The 14,197-nt window shown below is 48.1% G+C and overlaps 1 protein-coding gene across 1 annotated transcript in view; it reads right to left on the bottom strand.

Moving 5' to 3' along the window:
- The window catches only part of LOC111161795 (mucin-16-like), a 78,767-nt gene that overhangs the window by 8,116 nt on the left and 56,454 nt on the right, over positions 1 to 14,197 (bottom strand). Inside the window, exons 48-62 of the mRNA XM_022525756.1 lie at positions 13,499 to 13,623; positions 13,336 to 13,403; positions 12,704 to 12,876; positions 12,375 to 12,410; positions 9,253 to 9,377; positions 9,105 to 9,172; positions 7,244 to 7,416; positions 5,850 to 5,885; positions 4,649 to 4,714; positions 3,640 to 3,761; positions 3,472 to 3,539; positions 3,140 to 3,312; positions 1,752 to 1,882; positions 1,349 to 1,416; positions 381 to 529 (exon numbers count right to left, since the gene is read on the bottom strand). Coding sequence (XP_022381464.1) covers positions 381 to 529; positions 1,349 to 1,416; positions 1,752 to 1,882; positions 3,140 to 3,312; positions 3,472 to 3,539; positions 3,640 to 3,761; positions 4,649 to 4,714; positions 5,850 to 5,885; positions 7,244 to 7,416; positions 9,105 to 9,172; positions 9,253 to 9,377; positions 12,375 to 12,410; positions 12,704 to 12,876; positions 13,336 to 13,403; positions 13,499 to 13,623 — 1,581 coding nt within the window. The remainder of the gene's footprint in view (positions 1 to 380; positions 530 to 1,348; positions 1,417 to 1,751; positions 1,883 to 3,139; positions 3,313 to 3,471; positions 3,540 to 3,639; positions 3,762 to 4,648; positions 4,715 to 5,849; positions 5,886 to 7,243; positions 7,417 to 9,104; positions 9,173 to 9,252; positions 9,378 to 12,374; positions 12,411 to 12,703; positions 12,877 to 13,335; positions 13,404 to 13,498; positions 13,624 to 14,197) is intronic.

The raw sequence follows: 14,197 nt of genomic DNA, 5'->3' as shown, positions 1-14,197 counted from the left end.
TCTGATTGTAGCAGTTTCCACAGTGCATCATCAGTGACTATTTACTTTCATGACATACTTGTTGAATGAATGAATGTGTCCTTCAATCAATCAATGTATGAGTCATAGCCAGAGGGCCTAAGAAAACAACTCAGGATACTCCACATTTTGGTTTGGAAAGATTTGAGAAAAATAATCATTTCCTTGGGTGCAATTGCTGCATGTTTTTTTCCTACTTCCTGTTGGATGATCCAATGTCATGAGTCATCAACATGGGCCTCCAGAAAGTCCCCCTTTCCCCTCCAGAGCCTCCATCCATTCTACTGCTCCTGAGAAGCCCCGTCCTTCCTTCCTCATAACCCCATCTCTTCAAGCCATGAAATCAACCCCCAATCTTGCACCTGTCACATGCAGGTCCGTTAGCTGATAGGTGGCCCCTAGCCAGTGGGATGAGACATTCAGGGTCTTGTCCAGAAAGACTTTCTTCACCACGCTGGGGTCCACATTGGAAGAGAACAGTACCTGGACAGTGACCAACATGGAGCCCAACCTAGAGACAGAGACCATGGAACTCAGCCATCACTCAACAGGAGCAGTGTCTCCTGAGTTCTTGTTTAATAGGCTCAAAGACCTAAAGGCAAGAGGTGAGAGATTATCTCCCAGGCTAGAGAAGACACCCTGACCAAAAACACAAGGTTTCCACGAGTTGGGAATAGAACAAATAACTATAAGAAGAATGAACATCTACAGAGCACCTCTAGGAAGTGACTTAAACATTCCCTCACTGTCACTCTGGTGGAAGGTATCATTATGATTATCCCCATCTTAAAGACAAAAGAACTGAAGTCTGGAAACACTCAAAGTTGGCTCTGTGTCCCATGATCCTCCTGTTCCCCAGTGTCTCAGTTCTTCCACCCATTCTTCACAGACCTGGATTCCAACCAAATTTGGGCAATTCTTGAGCTGTTTACTTTTCTTCTCCAAGCCTCAGCTTCCCCATCTGAACAATGGGGATGATCACAATAGAATCCATCTCACAGGAGCTGTATGAGAATCCCATGAGATGACCATGCATGAAAGTGCTCAGCAGGGGTAGGGCCACGGGAAATGTTATTATTGGGCTGATCTTTGTTGAAAGTATCTCAAAGAGGAGAAGGTGGTGGATGCTAGTGTTGGTGGCCCCATGAGGTTAATCCTTCCCTTACCCCTTCTCAAAGTCCTATGGAAGGAGATGGTAGGAATGGCTGACAGGGACGTGGGGGAGCATGGAGAGCTTGTCAGTGACTTTCATCTCAAAGACTGTGCCAGGATGGAAGCTCAGAGCCACAAGCTGCCAGCTCAGCCAGCGCTTCCAACCTCCTCAACTTACGTCAAATTGGTGACCAGGCAGGAGTGGAATATATCTTGTAGCTGGCTGCCTCTGTAGAGTTTGGTGACCTAGAATAAAGGGTGCGGACAGTGGGTGAGATGGAGGCCTCCTGGGGCTGAAGGGGGCTACTGGAGCCAGTGAAAGAACACAGGCCTTGGAGCAAAGGAGCTCTGAGTTTGTATCCTGGCTGTGTGACCTTAGGCACACCACTCCCCCTTCTGAGCCTCAGTTTGCCCACCTGGAAAATGGGGAAGGCAGCCAGAGCACCACCTTTGGAAACTGAGAGAACTCAAAACACATAGGCAAAGGGCAAAATTGAAATAATCACTTAATATATGTGAATCAGAGGAATGACAGGGGCACCCAGGGCAAGGAGAGACAGGACTGGTGAGAGAGACACTACCTTGTCCTGGATGTCCCTCCACAGGGCTGTGTACTCCAAGGATGTGGGGTCTGGGTTGCTGAGGTTCCAGTTGATGATGCGGAAATTTAGCTGATACTCCCTCTGGGTAGATAAACTCTGGGGTGCATAGCCTGGAGCCAACGAGAGGAGGAGAAGACCATTGGAGACTCTTCGCCATTAGCACAGAGAGAGGCATAGTGCCTACTGTCAGAGTCAGCCAAACTTAGGCCCACATGCTGGGGACTTCCAAATGGAAAGTCACCCCACAATGGGGAAAACTGGAATTTTACAGGGATTCTCCCAGGGTGAGTTTTTCTATTGCACTTATGCAATTCTCACTTCCTGGAATGTTCTTTAATCCTCTGCTTTTCCTGGAAAACTCCTACTCATGTTTCAGAACCCCAATGAGATGGAACTCCAGGAGAGCAGGGATCTCTCTGTCTTGTTCTTGCCATGTTCCAGGGCCTAGTACAGTACTGGGTACATAATATCTTCTAGGAAGCCTTCCCTGAATTGTTCCCCCTCTGTGTTTCCATGGCACCCTGTTAATAACAGTGTCTCTGCCTTTTTGGTGTGTCCCTAAGTAATATTCAGTCCTCTTGGTTATGAGATTTTTCAGGGAGAGAACTTGTGTGTTCTATCCCTGTACCCAGCACATGGCTTGGGACAGAATGGTAATGTAAATGTGTTTGTTGAAGGGGTGAATGTAAACTTCAGTAGATCCTCAAATATGGGGCTGAGATACTCTTCTCCCAATGGTTCACTCATTTACTCATTCACTGTGTATGAGGATATACTAACTAAAGAACTGAGGCTGTAGTGACACATTACAAGACCTTAATTTCATAGAGTTGGATAATTAAACAATTGTAGTGAAATATGATTAGTTGGTCTGGTGCCCATCTAGGAACCATGGGACCATGGAGAGCAGGGTTTCTCATCCTCAGAACTACTGATATTTGGGGCTATGTAAGTCTTGGTGGCGAGGATCTCCTGTTTGTTGGAGGACATTAGCAACACCCTTGAGCTCTAGCCACTAGATGCCGGTAGCACTCTTCCCCAGTTGTGGCAACCAAAATGTTTCCAGTCATTGCCAAGTGTCTCCCGAGGGGCACAATTGTCTCTAGGTTAGAACCACTGACATAGAGGGGCCTCACATTGTAGAACTCCTGTCCCAAGAGATCCCATGAGTCAGACACTCGGGGTTCAAATTAGAATCCATTATATTAATTTGTCAAAGAATTTCATGCTATTTACCTAAAATAACAGGAGAGACTTTTTCCATGGAGAGTTTGGGGAGGGTATTGCCTCATCAGAACTTGGGCTGACTTGTTAAAGAGTAAGTAAAGTAGAATGAGGACCAATAATGATTGCTATAAATCACTCACCATTGACGAAGAGGCTGTCATGGACCAGGGTATAGAAGCCCATCTGGGTGACACCATGGGTCAGCTGGTACAGCTCCCAGTAAAGCTGCTCTCTGTCAAGTCCATGGCCCATGGAGTCATGGCGGTAGGTGCAGATGGCATCAACATGGGTGGTTGGCCCATCCTTCTCAGGTCTGGGGAGAGAGGGATGTGGGGACTCTAAAGGTAGGTCCTGAAACCTCACAATGGGGATCACAAGGAGGGGGGTAACAAATGGGAGATCAGCGGGAAGACTGGAAGGGTTGGTCACCAAAATGGTCACTACTGGCAAATGCTCAGAAAAAGAGTCCTACCTGAGGGAGATTAGTCTGCAATCTGAGTAGAAGGGGCCCAAACTGCTCTTCTGGAACAAGGATCCAAGCTGGGGAGGAAGGGAGAGGAGGATGAACAGGAGAGACAAAAGTGGGGCAAGGGCTGGGTGGAATTGATCCCACTAGGAACTTCTGGGACCAGGGTCTCACCAGGCGCTGCAGGGTCCTCTTGGTGGAGTTGAACATAGTTGAGCCATTGCTCATGTCCACTGAATACTGGAGGTTCGAGATGGTGAAGTTGAGTGTAAGGGTCTTCAAGTTGTATCCCATAGCTACAAGAAGAGAGGGGAGAGATGGCTATTACTGAGAGTTGGCCTGAGACCAAATCAGAGTCCTACATTCATTGTACTCTGTCATCTTCTCTTCCAGCGGCACCACCACCCATAATCTGGTCACCCAATTCAAAACCATCATGTTGCTCAGCTCCTCCTCCTTCCCCTCCAAGTAACCCCAACACCACTTGCAGAATGGTCCTCATATACATCCTTTCTATCCTCTCCCAGTTCAAGCCTTTTCTTCTCTCACTTGGACCAACACCCCAGCAGACTTACTGGATGCCCTCTCTAAAGAATGTTCTCTACACTGAAAACTAGAAGAAATTTCCTTAAGTAAAAAATCTCAGTATAGTCACCACTACCCATGGCTTCCTTTGGCCTTCAGTGTCAAGTTCAAACTTCTTGACCTGGCACTCAAGGTTCTTCCCAATATGGTTCTTGTGATCCTTTCAGCTTCACATATCCATCTACTCTAGGTTCAGCTTTATGCTTTATGCAAACTAAATCCCTCTCAGTTCTCTCCATACACTATGCTGTTTCTGGCCACTGAGACTTTGCTCATCAAATCTCCTATATCAGGAAAACTCTTCATCCCCTATTTTCCTGGATGACACCTCCTCATTCTTAAACTCTCATTTTGGTTGAAACTTTCTCCAGAAAGACTTCCCCCCCAAAATTATACTATGTGCCTCTCCCCAAAATATCTCACATTGTTGTTATAATGGTCTGCTGATCTCACAAAACTAGTGGCTCCATAAGGGTATGCATTAGACTGAATTGTCAGTGTGATCTTTGCAATTGACATGACTGACCTACACCAGAATTTTACAACTGACTGGTAGAGCAGAGCTTTTCTTGGGAAGGAAAAGGGATCTCCCAGATACCTGTGGTGGCTTCTGGTTGTGTAGGTGATGATGAACGAGGCAGGAATGTGGTGGCTGCCTCAGGAGCTGTGGAAAGGGCAGTCATCAGGAAGGAACAGAGTCCCCACACAGTGGGAGAAACTCCCCAAAGCTTGCCTGGGCTCTAGCAGTGGTTGCCCCAGGACAAGCATTCACAGGTATGTCATCAATGAGAGTAAGGGAAGGAGGAATTGTGTGAGCAGAGGGGTGAATGAGCCCACAAGTGAAATAAACTCAAGAAAGTAAGGGTAGGCGAACAAGAGAGAGATTAAGCAAGAGGCCAGGGAGATGAATGGGCAGAAAAGTGGACAGACAGGGGGGATACCTGGGTGGACAGAAGAATAATGAACAAATGAAGGGTCAAAAAGAAAGAAAGAATAAACACAGGAAGAAAAGTTGGAGAGATGGATAGAAGGGAAAAAGGAGGAAAAGACAAGCAAGTGAATAGGCAGAGGCTGGATGGATGGACAGATGGATGGAAAGAAGTAAAGAATGAAAGATGGATGGATGGAAGGATGGACAAAGGAGAGAAGGAATGAAGCATGGATGGATGCAAGGAGAGATAGAAGGATGGATGGATGAATTGATGGATGGGTGGATAAAAGAAGAGAGAGAAGGAGGGAAGGAAGGATGGATGGATGAATTGAAGAAAGGAAGAATGGATGAAAGTTTGGACGGACAAAGGGAAAGAAGGAAGAAAAGATGGATAGAGGGAAGGAAGAATGGAGAAGTCTGAGAGAAGAGATAACTTGAGAATGGGAGAATGGATGGATTAAAAGATAGATGAAGGGACCATTGGACAACGAACAGGCAAATTTGGCCAAACCACTGAGTGGCCACCACAGTTGCATCTTGACATTGAGGCCACTTCTGTGGCCCTTGTAAGAGATCTTGTTTTCAGGAGGCATGGACTCATCATCTGACCTCAACCCCGCATCCCTGTAGGAAATGTTTGTTCAAATTTCTTCCTCCAACCCAAAAGGGTGTGGAAAGTTTAGAAAGCCAATGCCATGGCTGCAGGCCCAGAAGAGACCAAGGACTCAGCATGCTTCTTCCCACTGATCCCTGGCCACACTCAGGAGAGCAGCCTGAGATTGGGGCAAGCTCCCTTTATTAGTGAGGAGAAAAGTTTGGCTCAAGACCGGTAGAGGCTGATACGGGTACTGGTTGCAAAGATACATACTTGTAGGAGGCTCATCTGGACCACGTTCATTATAACCTGGAAACAAAAATGTCACATGTAAGGGGAGATGGCAGCACAATCCCAGATATTCCATGCCTTTGTCCATGTGGGGCTCCTGCTGGCCTTTCCCTCTGTGTACCAGGGAAGCATCTATGCATTTTCCAAGATCAGACTCAAATGTCATCTCCATCATTAAGGTTTTCCTGATCTTCCAGGTAGAGATGACCCTTCCCTATCCACCTCTCCAGCATGCCCCTAAGAGACCCTCATCACATTTATGTTCACACATTTATTCCCCCACATATATATCCGTCCCAATATCTACCCTTCCGCCCTCCCTCCAATCTATCCCTCCAACCAACAACTATTTATTGAGAACCTACTATGTGCCAAGTTCTATTACATTTGGAGAATATATCACTGAACAAAATATCTCTGTCCCTTTGGAGCTCATATTAGGACAGGTTGCCCATGTAGCCTGTGTCCCTGGTGCCAAGCACAAGGCCTGGCTTATAGCAGATTCTGGGGACTGCTGGCTGAGTGAACGAAACGAAGCATATTTTACAGGGGGGGAAATATCCTAAACTTGCCCCTGCAAGGGCCAAGGTGAAGGGAAAAGATGTGAACGCACAACATCAAGACCCAGACTGACTAGTGGCATGGGTAGGTTGCTTTCCTTCTCTGTACATCTCCCTCTTTGCTCAAATGGGAGTCATAAAGGGCCAGGATGTCTCCCTGTCCACCTGTTGTGGTAATGGGGATAAGAAAGTGTGATTTGCCAAATACCATTTCCAAGCTGGGGACAGAGAGGAGAGAAGCTGAATTATTCCAATAAACCTCACCACGTTCCATGCTCTGCCTCTCAGAACCCCAGAGGGGGTGGTCACCTTCTTAAACACTGTCCCTTCCTGGCTTCTAGAAAGATGCCCGGCATGTCCAAAGCTTGGACCCCACAGATGTCCAGAGTGCCTACCTCATTTCCTGGCACTAGGGCCCCACCCAGGAGAGAAGCCCATCCCTGGTCTAGGGTAAGAAGCTGGGAGAGAAAACAGATGTGGGATTTTCTTTTCCCATGCCTCCCCTGGAATGATCTTTCAGGAGTTAAAAGCATAGGGTCAAGCACAGTGTTGGATGCTAACTGCTGGGGCTCAGGCCTGGCTCTGTCCTTCTCTAGCTGCACCCACTTGGGCAAATTACTTAACTTTTCAGAGCCTCCATGTCTTCATCTGTAGAACAGGTGTGATCAGGGACAGCCTTACAGAGTGACTGTTGGAGGGTAGGGGTCAGTACAGAGTTGAGATTCACACCTGAATTTGTCTCAAGGTTTCCTCTAGGTTTCCTGACCTGTGGGACAGGGGTATGGAAGCAGTGAGGGGGTGCTGAGAACTGCTCACCATTGAGGTAGAGGCTGTCCTTGTCCAGAGAATAGGGACCCAGCCGGGTAATGCCGCAGGTCTGCCGGCTCAGCTCATGGAACACCTGCTTGGCAGGCAGATCCGGGCTGCTAGGGGGCTGCCGGTAGGTGCAGAGGATGTCCACCCTTGTTTTGGCACCATTCTTCACAGACCTGAGGAAGGAGAGATTGATGTGTAGGGAGTGCAGCCCACACGGTACCTCTTTATCTGTGGGTGCTGCACACCTCACGTCCTGTGTTCCAGCCTTACTGAACCATTCACAGTTTCTCCACCTGGCCACACTCTCTCATCCCAGGATCTTTGCACATGCAGTGCCTTCTGTCTGGAGGTCTCTCCCCTTCTCTCCTTACTCTCTGATAATTTCCTGGTCATCCATCAGCTCTCAACTTAGACACCTCCTTGTTCTCCAAGAGCCCTCCCAGGCAGAGTCAGGAGAGGATCCTGGTTGCCACAGGACACCATGCTTCCCCCATCACAGCTCTGATGGCCCCCAGTGTGAACCTATATTATTTGTTCCTGTTCCCTCTAGACAGAGGCCTCCATGAGGTCAAGTAATGGGACAGTTTAGCTCACCATTGTGCTGAACTCCCAGCACCTTGGCCATTGCCTGTTCCATGCAAAAACCAAAGTCCTGATGAATGGATGAACAAAATAGGATATATCCATACAATGGAATATGATTCAGCTTTAAAAGTGAGGGAAATGCTGACACTGGCCACAATGTGGATGGACCTTGAGGACTTTATGTTTAGTGAAGTAAGACAGACACAAAAAGGCAAATACCACATGATTTCACTTGTGTGAGATACCCAGAGTGGTCAGATTCATGGAGACGGAAAGTAGAATGGTAATGGCTAACATCTGGGAGTAGAGGGAAACAGGGAGCCATTGTTTAATGGGTACAGACTTTCAGTTTTTGCAAGTTCTAGAGACCGGTTGCACAATAATGTGAACACACTTAACACTACTGAACTGGACACTTAAAAATGATTCAGATGGCAAATTTTCTGTTGTGTGTCTTTTATCACAATTAAAAAAGAATCCATTCCTGCCAAGATTCTACATGGTGTGGACCTTGCTGCTGTCTGGAAACATACCTTTCTCTCTGTCCCTCTCTCTCTGTTCCAGCCACACCGGCCTCCTTGCTGTTCATTGAATATGCCAAGCTCATTCCTACCTCAGGACCTTTGCCCATGCTGTTTCCTCCACATGGAACAGTTTTCACAGCCAGTTTTCAAGGCCAAATCCTTTTCCACCTGGGACACCGTTCAGAAATCACCTCCATGAACTATCCTGTGCCCTAGGTAAAGCTGCTTTCCCATCTTTCTGCATATCTGCTTCGCATCACCTTACTATATTTGAAACCATTTCAGATTTTTTATTCTTCCACTTAGATTCTTCTTCCTCCACTAGATGAGTGCAGGGACAGTGCCTGTGCTGTCACCATGGTGCCCACCACCTGCCTCAGGGGAGCTGCACCACTGATGACAGCGGACTGAGAACACAGCTGGAGAAATACTTTGTAAACCCCCACAGAACCCACACCAACCCAGAAAAGTGGAAGTAATGGCCCGATGAAAAGTTTCAGAATGAGTAGGATGATGGGTGCATAGCATCGTTCCCATAACAGATGTCACTGAAATGTATGCTTGAAAATAGTGAAATGGCTAATTTTATGTCTATATGTATTTTGTCACAATTTTAACAATAATGTAACATGGAGACATGGATGCCAACAAGGACCCTCCAAGACAGTCTGCTACAACTGGCAGTGGCCCCCACAGTCAGAAATCCTGTCCTGCCGCAGGGGGTCATGGTGGGTGGGGGGGGGGGTTCTCACCTTAGTGAAGTGACTTTGCAGCCTGCATATCGGGTTCCTAGGCTGCTCCTCTGGAACAACGGGCCAAGCTGGAGAGGAAGGAGAGGGCCAGTGTGGTCAGACCCAGTGACAGCCCCGAGGAGGAGTCATGGAAAAGCTGGTCTCTTACCAGGTACTGCATGAGGCTGTCTGTGATGTTGAACTTGAGGGAGCCGGGGTGGCCCATATCCGCTGAGTAGCGCAGGTTGTCGATGGTAAAGTTCAGCGTGAATGGCTCCTCACTGACCTCCCCAGCTGTGACAGGGGCAGAGAGGGCCAAAGCTTATGGGGACATTGGGGCACCCAACATCCACCCATGATGGGGCTTCCAAGGGCCTCTTGTCCTCCGTCCATAAACCCGAGGGTCGCTTGTTAATGGGGACAACTCCAGCAGCAAGTAAGGACAGGTGTAATGATTTGGGGGCTGGAGATGGTATTCCCACCCAGGTGCAGGAGTGGAGGGGCTCTGTGGAAACACTAGTGGCTTTGTTCTTCCCAGAAAGGAAAGGCTCCAACTTACCATACTGATGTAGAACCGGGGAAAACCCCACACATTGTCCTCCATATGCTCTCTGCTCCCCCATCTCTAACTCTTTATCTCTCTGTGCCTCCGTCTCTCTTTTCTTCTCTGTCTCTCCTACACCCAGATATGCCAAACTTCTATGCATTGCATAAAAAAAATCCAACTAGGAGCTCTAACCAATCTCTCTGTACCTTGATTTACTCATCTGTAAGATAATGATTCCTAATTCAAAAGCTGAAATGAGGTTTGAACAAGTCAGATTCTGTAAAGTGCCTAAGCACAGTGCTGGGCACAGGGTAAACACTATATAAATATTCATTATATAAAACAAATAAGCAAATACTTTCTGATCACTCACTACATATGGAACTTTAAACCTGGGTAAGTAGCTGGGAGCTAGAATCACCCACACGAAACAGAGGAGGAACCACAGTACAGAAATGGTCCTCTGCCCAGGGTTACATGACTGGAGAGGGAGAGTCTGGTTCTGGACCCAGGTTCTCCAACCCCAGAGTGCTTGCTCATGACCTCCCCTGTGAAGACACACGCTCCTGCTGAGACACATGCAGCTGGCTCAGTGTTCAATAGTTGGGGTGACCTGAGTAGACCCCAGGGGAAGTGTAATAAATGAACATATGATTCAAGTGAGACCAGAGGCCCAATGGCCTGGCTCTATAATGGATAATCAGGACAAACCTTTGGAAGAAAAACTTACCTCTCCCCTCCCTCTCTTCTGTTCACTACTCCTTCCAAGCTCCCTTCTGTCTATCCTTCCTTCCATCCTTCCTTCTTTCCTTCCATCTTTCTTTCTATTCATCCATGCATTCATTCTTTCTTCCTTCCATCTATTCATCTTTTCTTCTCCCTCCCTCCATCCCTTCTTCCTTTCTTCTATCATCTGTCTACCTAGCATCCTGTCCAACCACCCATCCTTCTATCCATCCATCCTCCATGTCTCCATCCATCAACCCACCCTCCCATCCACCCATCCATGTACCCATGACATCCATCCATCCATCCACCCACCCACCATCCTTTCACACATCATTCCTTCCTGCCTCATTCCTTCTTTTCCTTCCTTTTTCTCCATTCACACCTCTTTCTATGCATCCTTTTGTCTGTCCTTCCTTCTGTCCCCACCTTCGTCCATCTATCCACCTTTCCTTGCTTCCTTCCTCCACGCTTTCTTTTCTTCCATCTATCCATCCATCTTTCCTTTCTCTCATGTCTATTCCTTCCATCTATTTAGACATTTTCCCTTCCTCCTTTTCCCCCTCCATTCATCTTTGCTTCCTTCCATCTGCCCATCCATCTTCTGTCCTCCCTCCCTTTCATCACTTCTTCCTCCCTCCCTCCCATCCATCCATCCATCCATCCATCCATTTGTGTCTTTCCTCCATGTACATTGAATTGATCCTATAATGCTTCAGGAACTATTCTGAGGAGTGGATACTGAGCAACAAAACACAGTCAATCCAACTGACTTTAACTTATTTTTCCTCTTATCATTTGGGAAAAGATGGTTGTCATTGTACCTGAGGAGCCCAGACCCCCAGTGATGTTGGAAGGAGCGAGGGAGGATGCTGTGGTGTAACAGACCAGAGATGGACCCAAGAAGAGAGTTTGAGAGGGCTCCAAAAACACACCTCTAATGCAGGGGCAATTAATTCTTGAAAAAGCTACAAGGTCCTCATTCCAGGGTTTGCTAGGGATGAACTTGAACATAACAGGTGTACACCAAAAATCAGCATGTCTTTTTAAAGAAATTAACTGATGGAGGAGTGAGACTGTGAGTTTTTGGAGTCACAGGAACTCTTGGTTCTATTATGTATTTGCTGTATGGCTTGGCAGCCTCTCCCAGCCCGAGTTTACTCATCTGTAAAATGGAGCTGAGTCACATGGTTGTAGCAAGAACTAAAGGATAAAGAGCATGTGTTTTTGGATGAATTGTGTCTCCTGTCCTTCCTGTATACACACACACACCCAAATTCAAGAAGCTCTAATCCCTAGTACCTCAGTAGGTGACTGTATTTGGAGACAGGGCCTTTAGAGAGGTAGCTGGGTTAAAATGAGGCTTTTGGGGTGGGCCCTAGTCCAGTCTGGCTGCTATCGGTATAAGAAAAGGAGATTAGGACACAGAGGGACACCGGGAATGTGTGTGCAAAGGAATGACATGCCAAAAGGCAGCAAGTAGATGCCACCTGCTCGCCAAGGAGAGAGGTTTCAGAGCAACCAACCCTGTTGGCACCTTGATCTGGACTTCCAGCCTCCAGCACTGTGAGAATATATGTGTTGGTCATCTGAGCCACCTGGCCTGGGTATTTTGCTTTGGCAGCCAGAGCTGATCAAGACAGTACATAACGTATGTAGTACGGTGCCCGGAAGGCACCAAGTTCAATACATGTTCACCAAAAACCTAACAAATGGTGTAACACTGATGTTGAGACACTCTCAGAACAATGGACAGAGAGGTGAGTGGAAGGATAAGAGAAGAGTGCCAGGGCAGGGTTTTAGAAGAATCCGAGGGATAACCACATGAAGGTCAGAATGGTGGGAGGACGGGCCTGTGTGTGAGATGCTCTTGCCTTGGGCTGGGACTCTCCACCAGAACCCAGAGGGAGAAGTGGGGAGTGAGGAGCCCTCCCAGGTCTTTCCCGCACTGAAGACGGGAGGTAAAAGGAGAACAGAGTGGGGATGGGACCCAGGAAACCAGGGCCAGGAATACTCACTAGTGGTAGTCGGTATTATGGTTCCATAGGTGTAACCTGCAGAGAAAAAGCCAGAGGAGCTGAGCCAGAGTCAGGGTGAACATAAAGGATTAAGGGAAAGGCAGGATTTATCAGGACTTTGTAGGAAAAGCAGAGGGGATGAGGCAGTGGAGGGATGTTTGGGAGGAGACATCCAGGCAAGGAGACTGTAGATGGCTAGAGCCCATGGTTATGTCATTGGAATGAAGACTGAACCAAGACCAGAGAAGAAGGAGATATACCACAGCTCCTTTTAGAGAAACACAAAACTCTCCCAGGAGAGAGACCCTGCCTGGAGCACAGTCCCTCACCGTTGACATAGAGGCTGTCCCTGTCCAGGGTGAAGGGCCCCAGCTGGGTAATGCCATAGGTCTCACGGCTCAGCTCCCAGTACAACTGCTCCCTGTCCAGCCTGGGGTCTGCGGAATCAGAGCGGATGGCACAGAAGATGTCCACTCCGGTGGCTGCTCCGCCCTTCTCAAGCCTGGGGAAGGAAGGACATGGGGATGTGGAGTACTGAGGAGGGGTCCTTCTAAACGTGGAAAGCAAGAGAGCTGAAGGCAGGAGGCTGAGAGGGCTCAAGCCCAGAGGGGCTCTCCAAAGGGTAGCTCATCTGAGACAACCCCCTTGCAACTAAGAACAAAAAACACTTTAAGAGAAGACACGTTAAGACTTTAACACTTGAAGACAAGAGATAGTGCTTCTTCCAAGAGGAAAGCTTTCATCTAAAACAAATGATCATCTCTGGATTCTGTAAGGACAAACATGACACCTCATTTCTAAGACCTGAACATTCCCACCCCGTGGGCGTGAAGAACACAGGAAGGTGTTACGGCGGGTGCTGGAGGCCAGTGATGCCAAAGGCATTCCCAAGAACTGAGCCCCGCTGGCCAGTACATGAGGTCCACTGGACCCAATGCATCCCTCCATCTGGGGGTCTCACCTGAGCGAGGCCAGTCTGCAGCCAGCGTAGAGGGGCCCGATAGTGGTCTTACTGAACAAAAGCCTGAGCTGGTGGGGAAAGAAAGGGGCATGAGCAGAAAGGCTGAAGGACAACACAAGCAGGCATGTGGCAGGGCTGATGGTGGTCGTTGGGGGGCTCTCACCCGCTGCTGGAGGATCCTCTCCGTGGAGTTGAACTTGGAAGAAGCTGGGTGCCGCATGTCTTGAGTATAGTGCAGGTTGGTGATGGTGAAGTTCAGGGTGAAGGACACCAGAGTGGGGCCAGTGGCTGCAGTGGGGGAAGAAGAGAAAAATGTCCAGTTTGGACCATAGTAAGGACCAAGGGTGCCTGGAATTCCAACAGTGGAGCACCAGCAAGGGACCTAAGTATAGCCACAGACTGCAGAAGCTGAAGGAGAGAATGTTACAGGAGTTTTGAGACATTGGGGACTTTCACTCATTCATTCAGCCAGTGTGTATTGGGTATCTAATGTGTGTGAAGCCCTGTGCTGGGTTCTGGGGGTCCAAGGGTGAATAGGGCACAGTCTCCTAATATTGTGGTCAGGAGCGTGGCCAGACCATTATGCTGCAGGGGAGCCAGGAAGGTTTTCAGTCCCAGAGAGGCACCCAACCAAAGACCGAGGACAGCTTTCAGGAGGAAGCATCTTTTCAGGTGTGACTGAAAGCACGAGTAAGAGGTAGGTGAACAGGGTCTGAGCAAGTGGCAGAGTGCTCAAGCAAAAGAATCAGTCTGGGTATGAGCCTGACAGGAGACTATGCAGTTGCCCTCAAGGGACTCGAATGTTTTCATTATGGCCTTGTGGAAGTATGCAGTGACTATACAGCTCAGGGATTTGGACATG

Source organism: Enhydra lutris, unplaced genomic scaffold (assembly GCF_002288905.1).
Source record: "Enhydra lutris kenyoni isolate GAN:26980312 unplaced genomic scaffold, ASM228890v2 scaffoldscaffold86, whole genome shotgun sequence".
Taxonomy (NCBI): Eukaryota; Metazoa; Chordata; class Mammalia; order Carnivora; family Mustelidae; genus Enhydra; species Enhydra lutris.
This window is presented reverse-complemented; position numbering and strand designations above follow the sequence as displayed.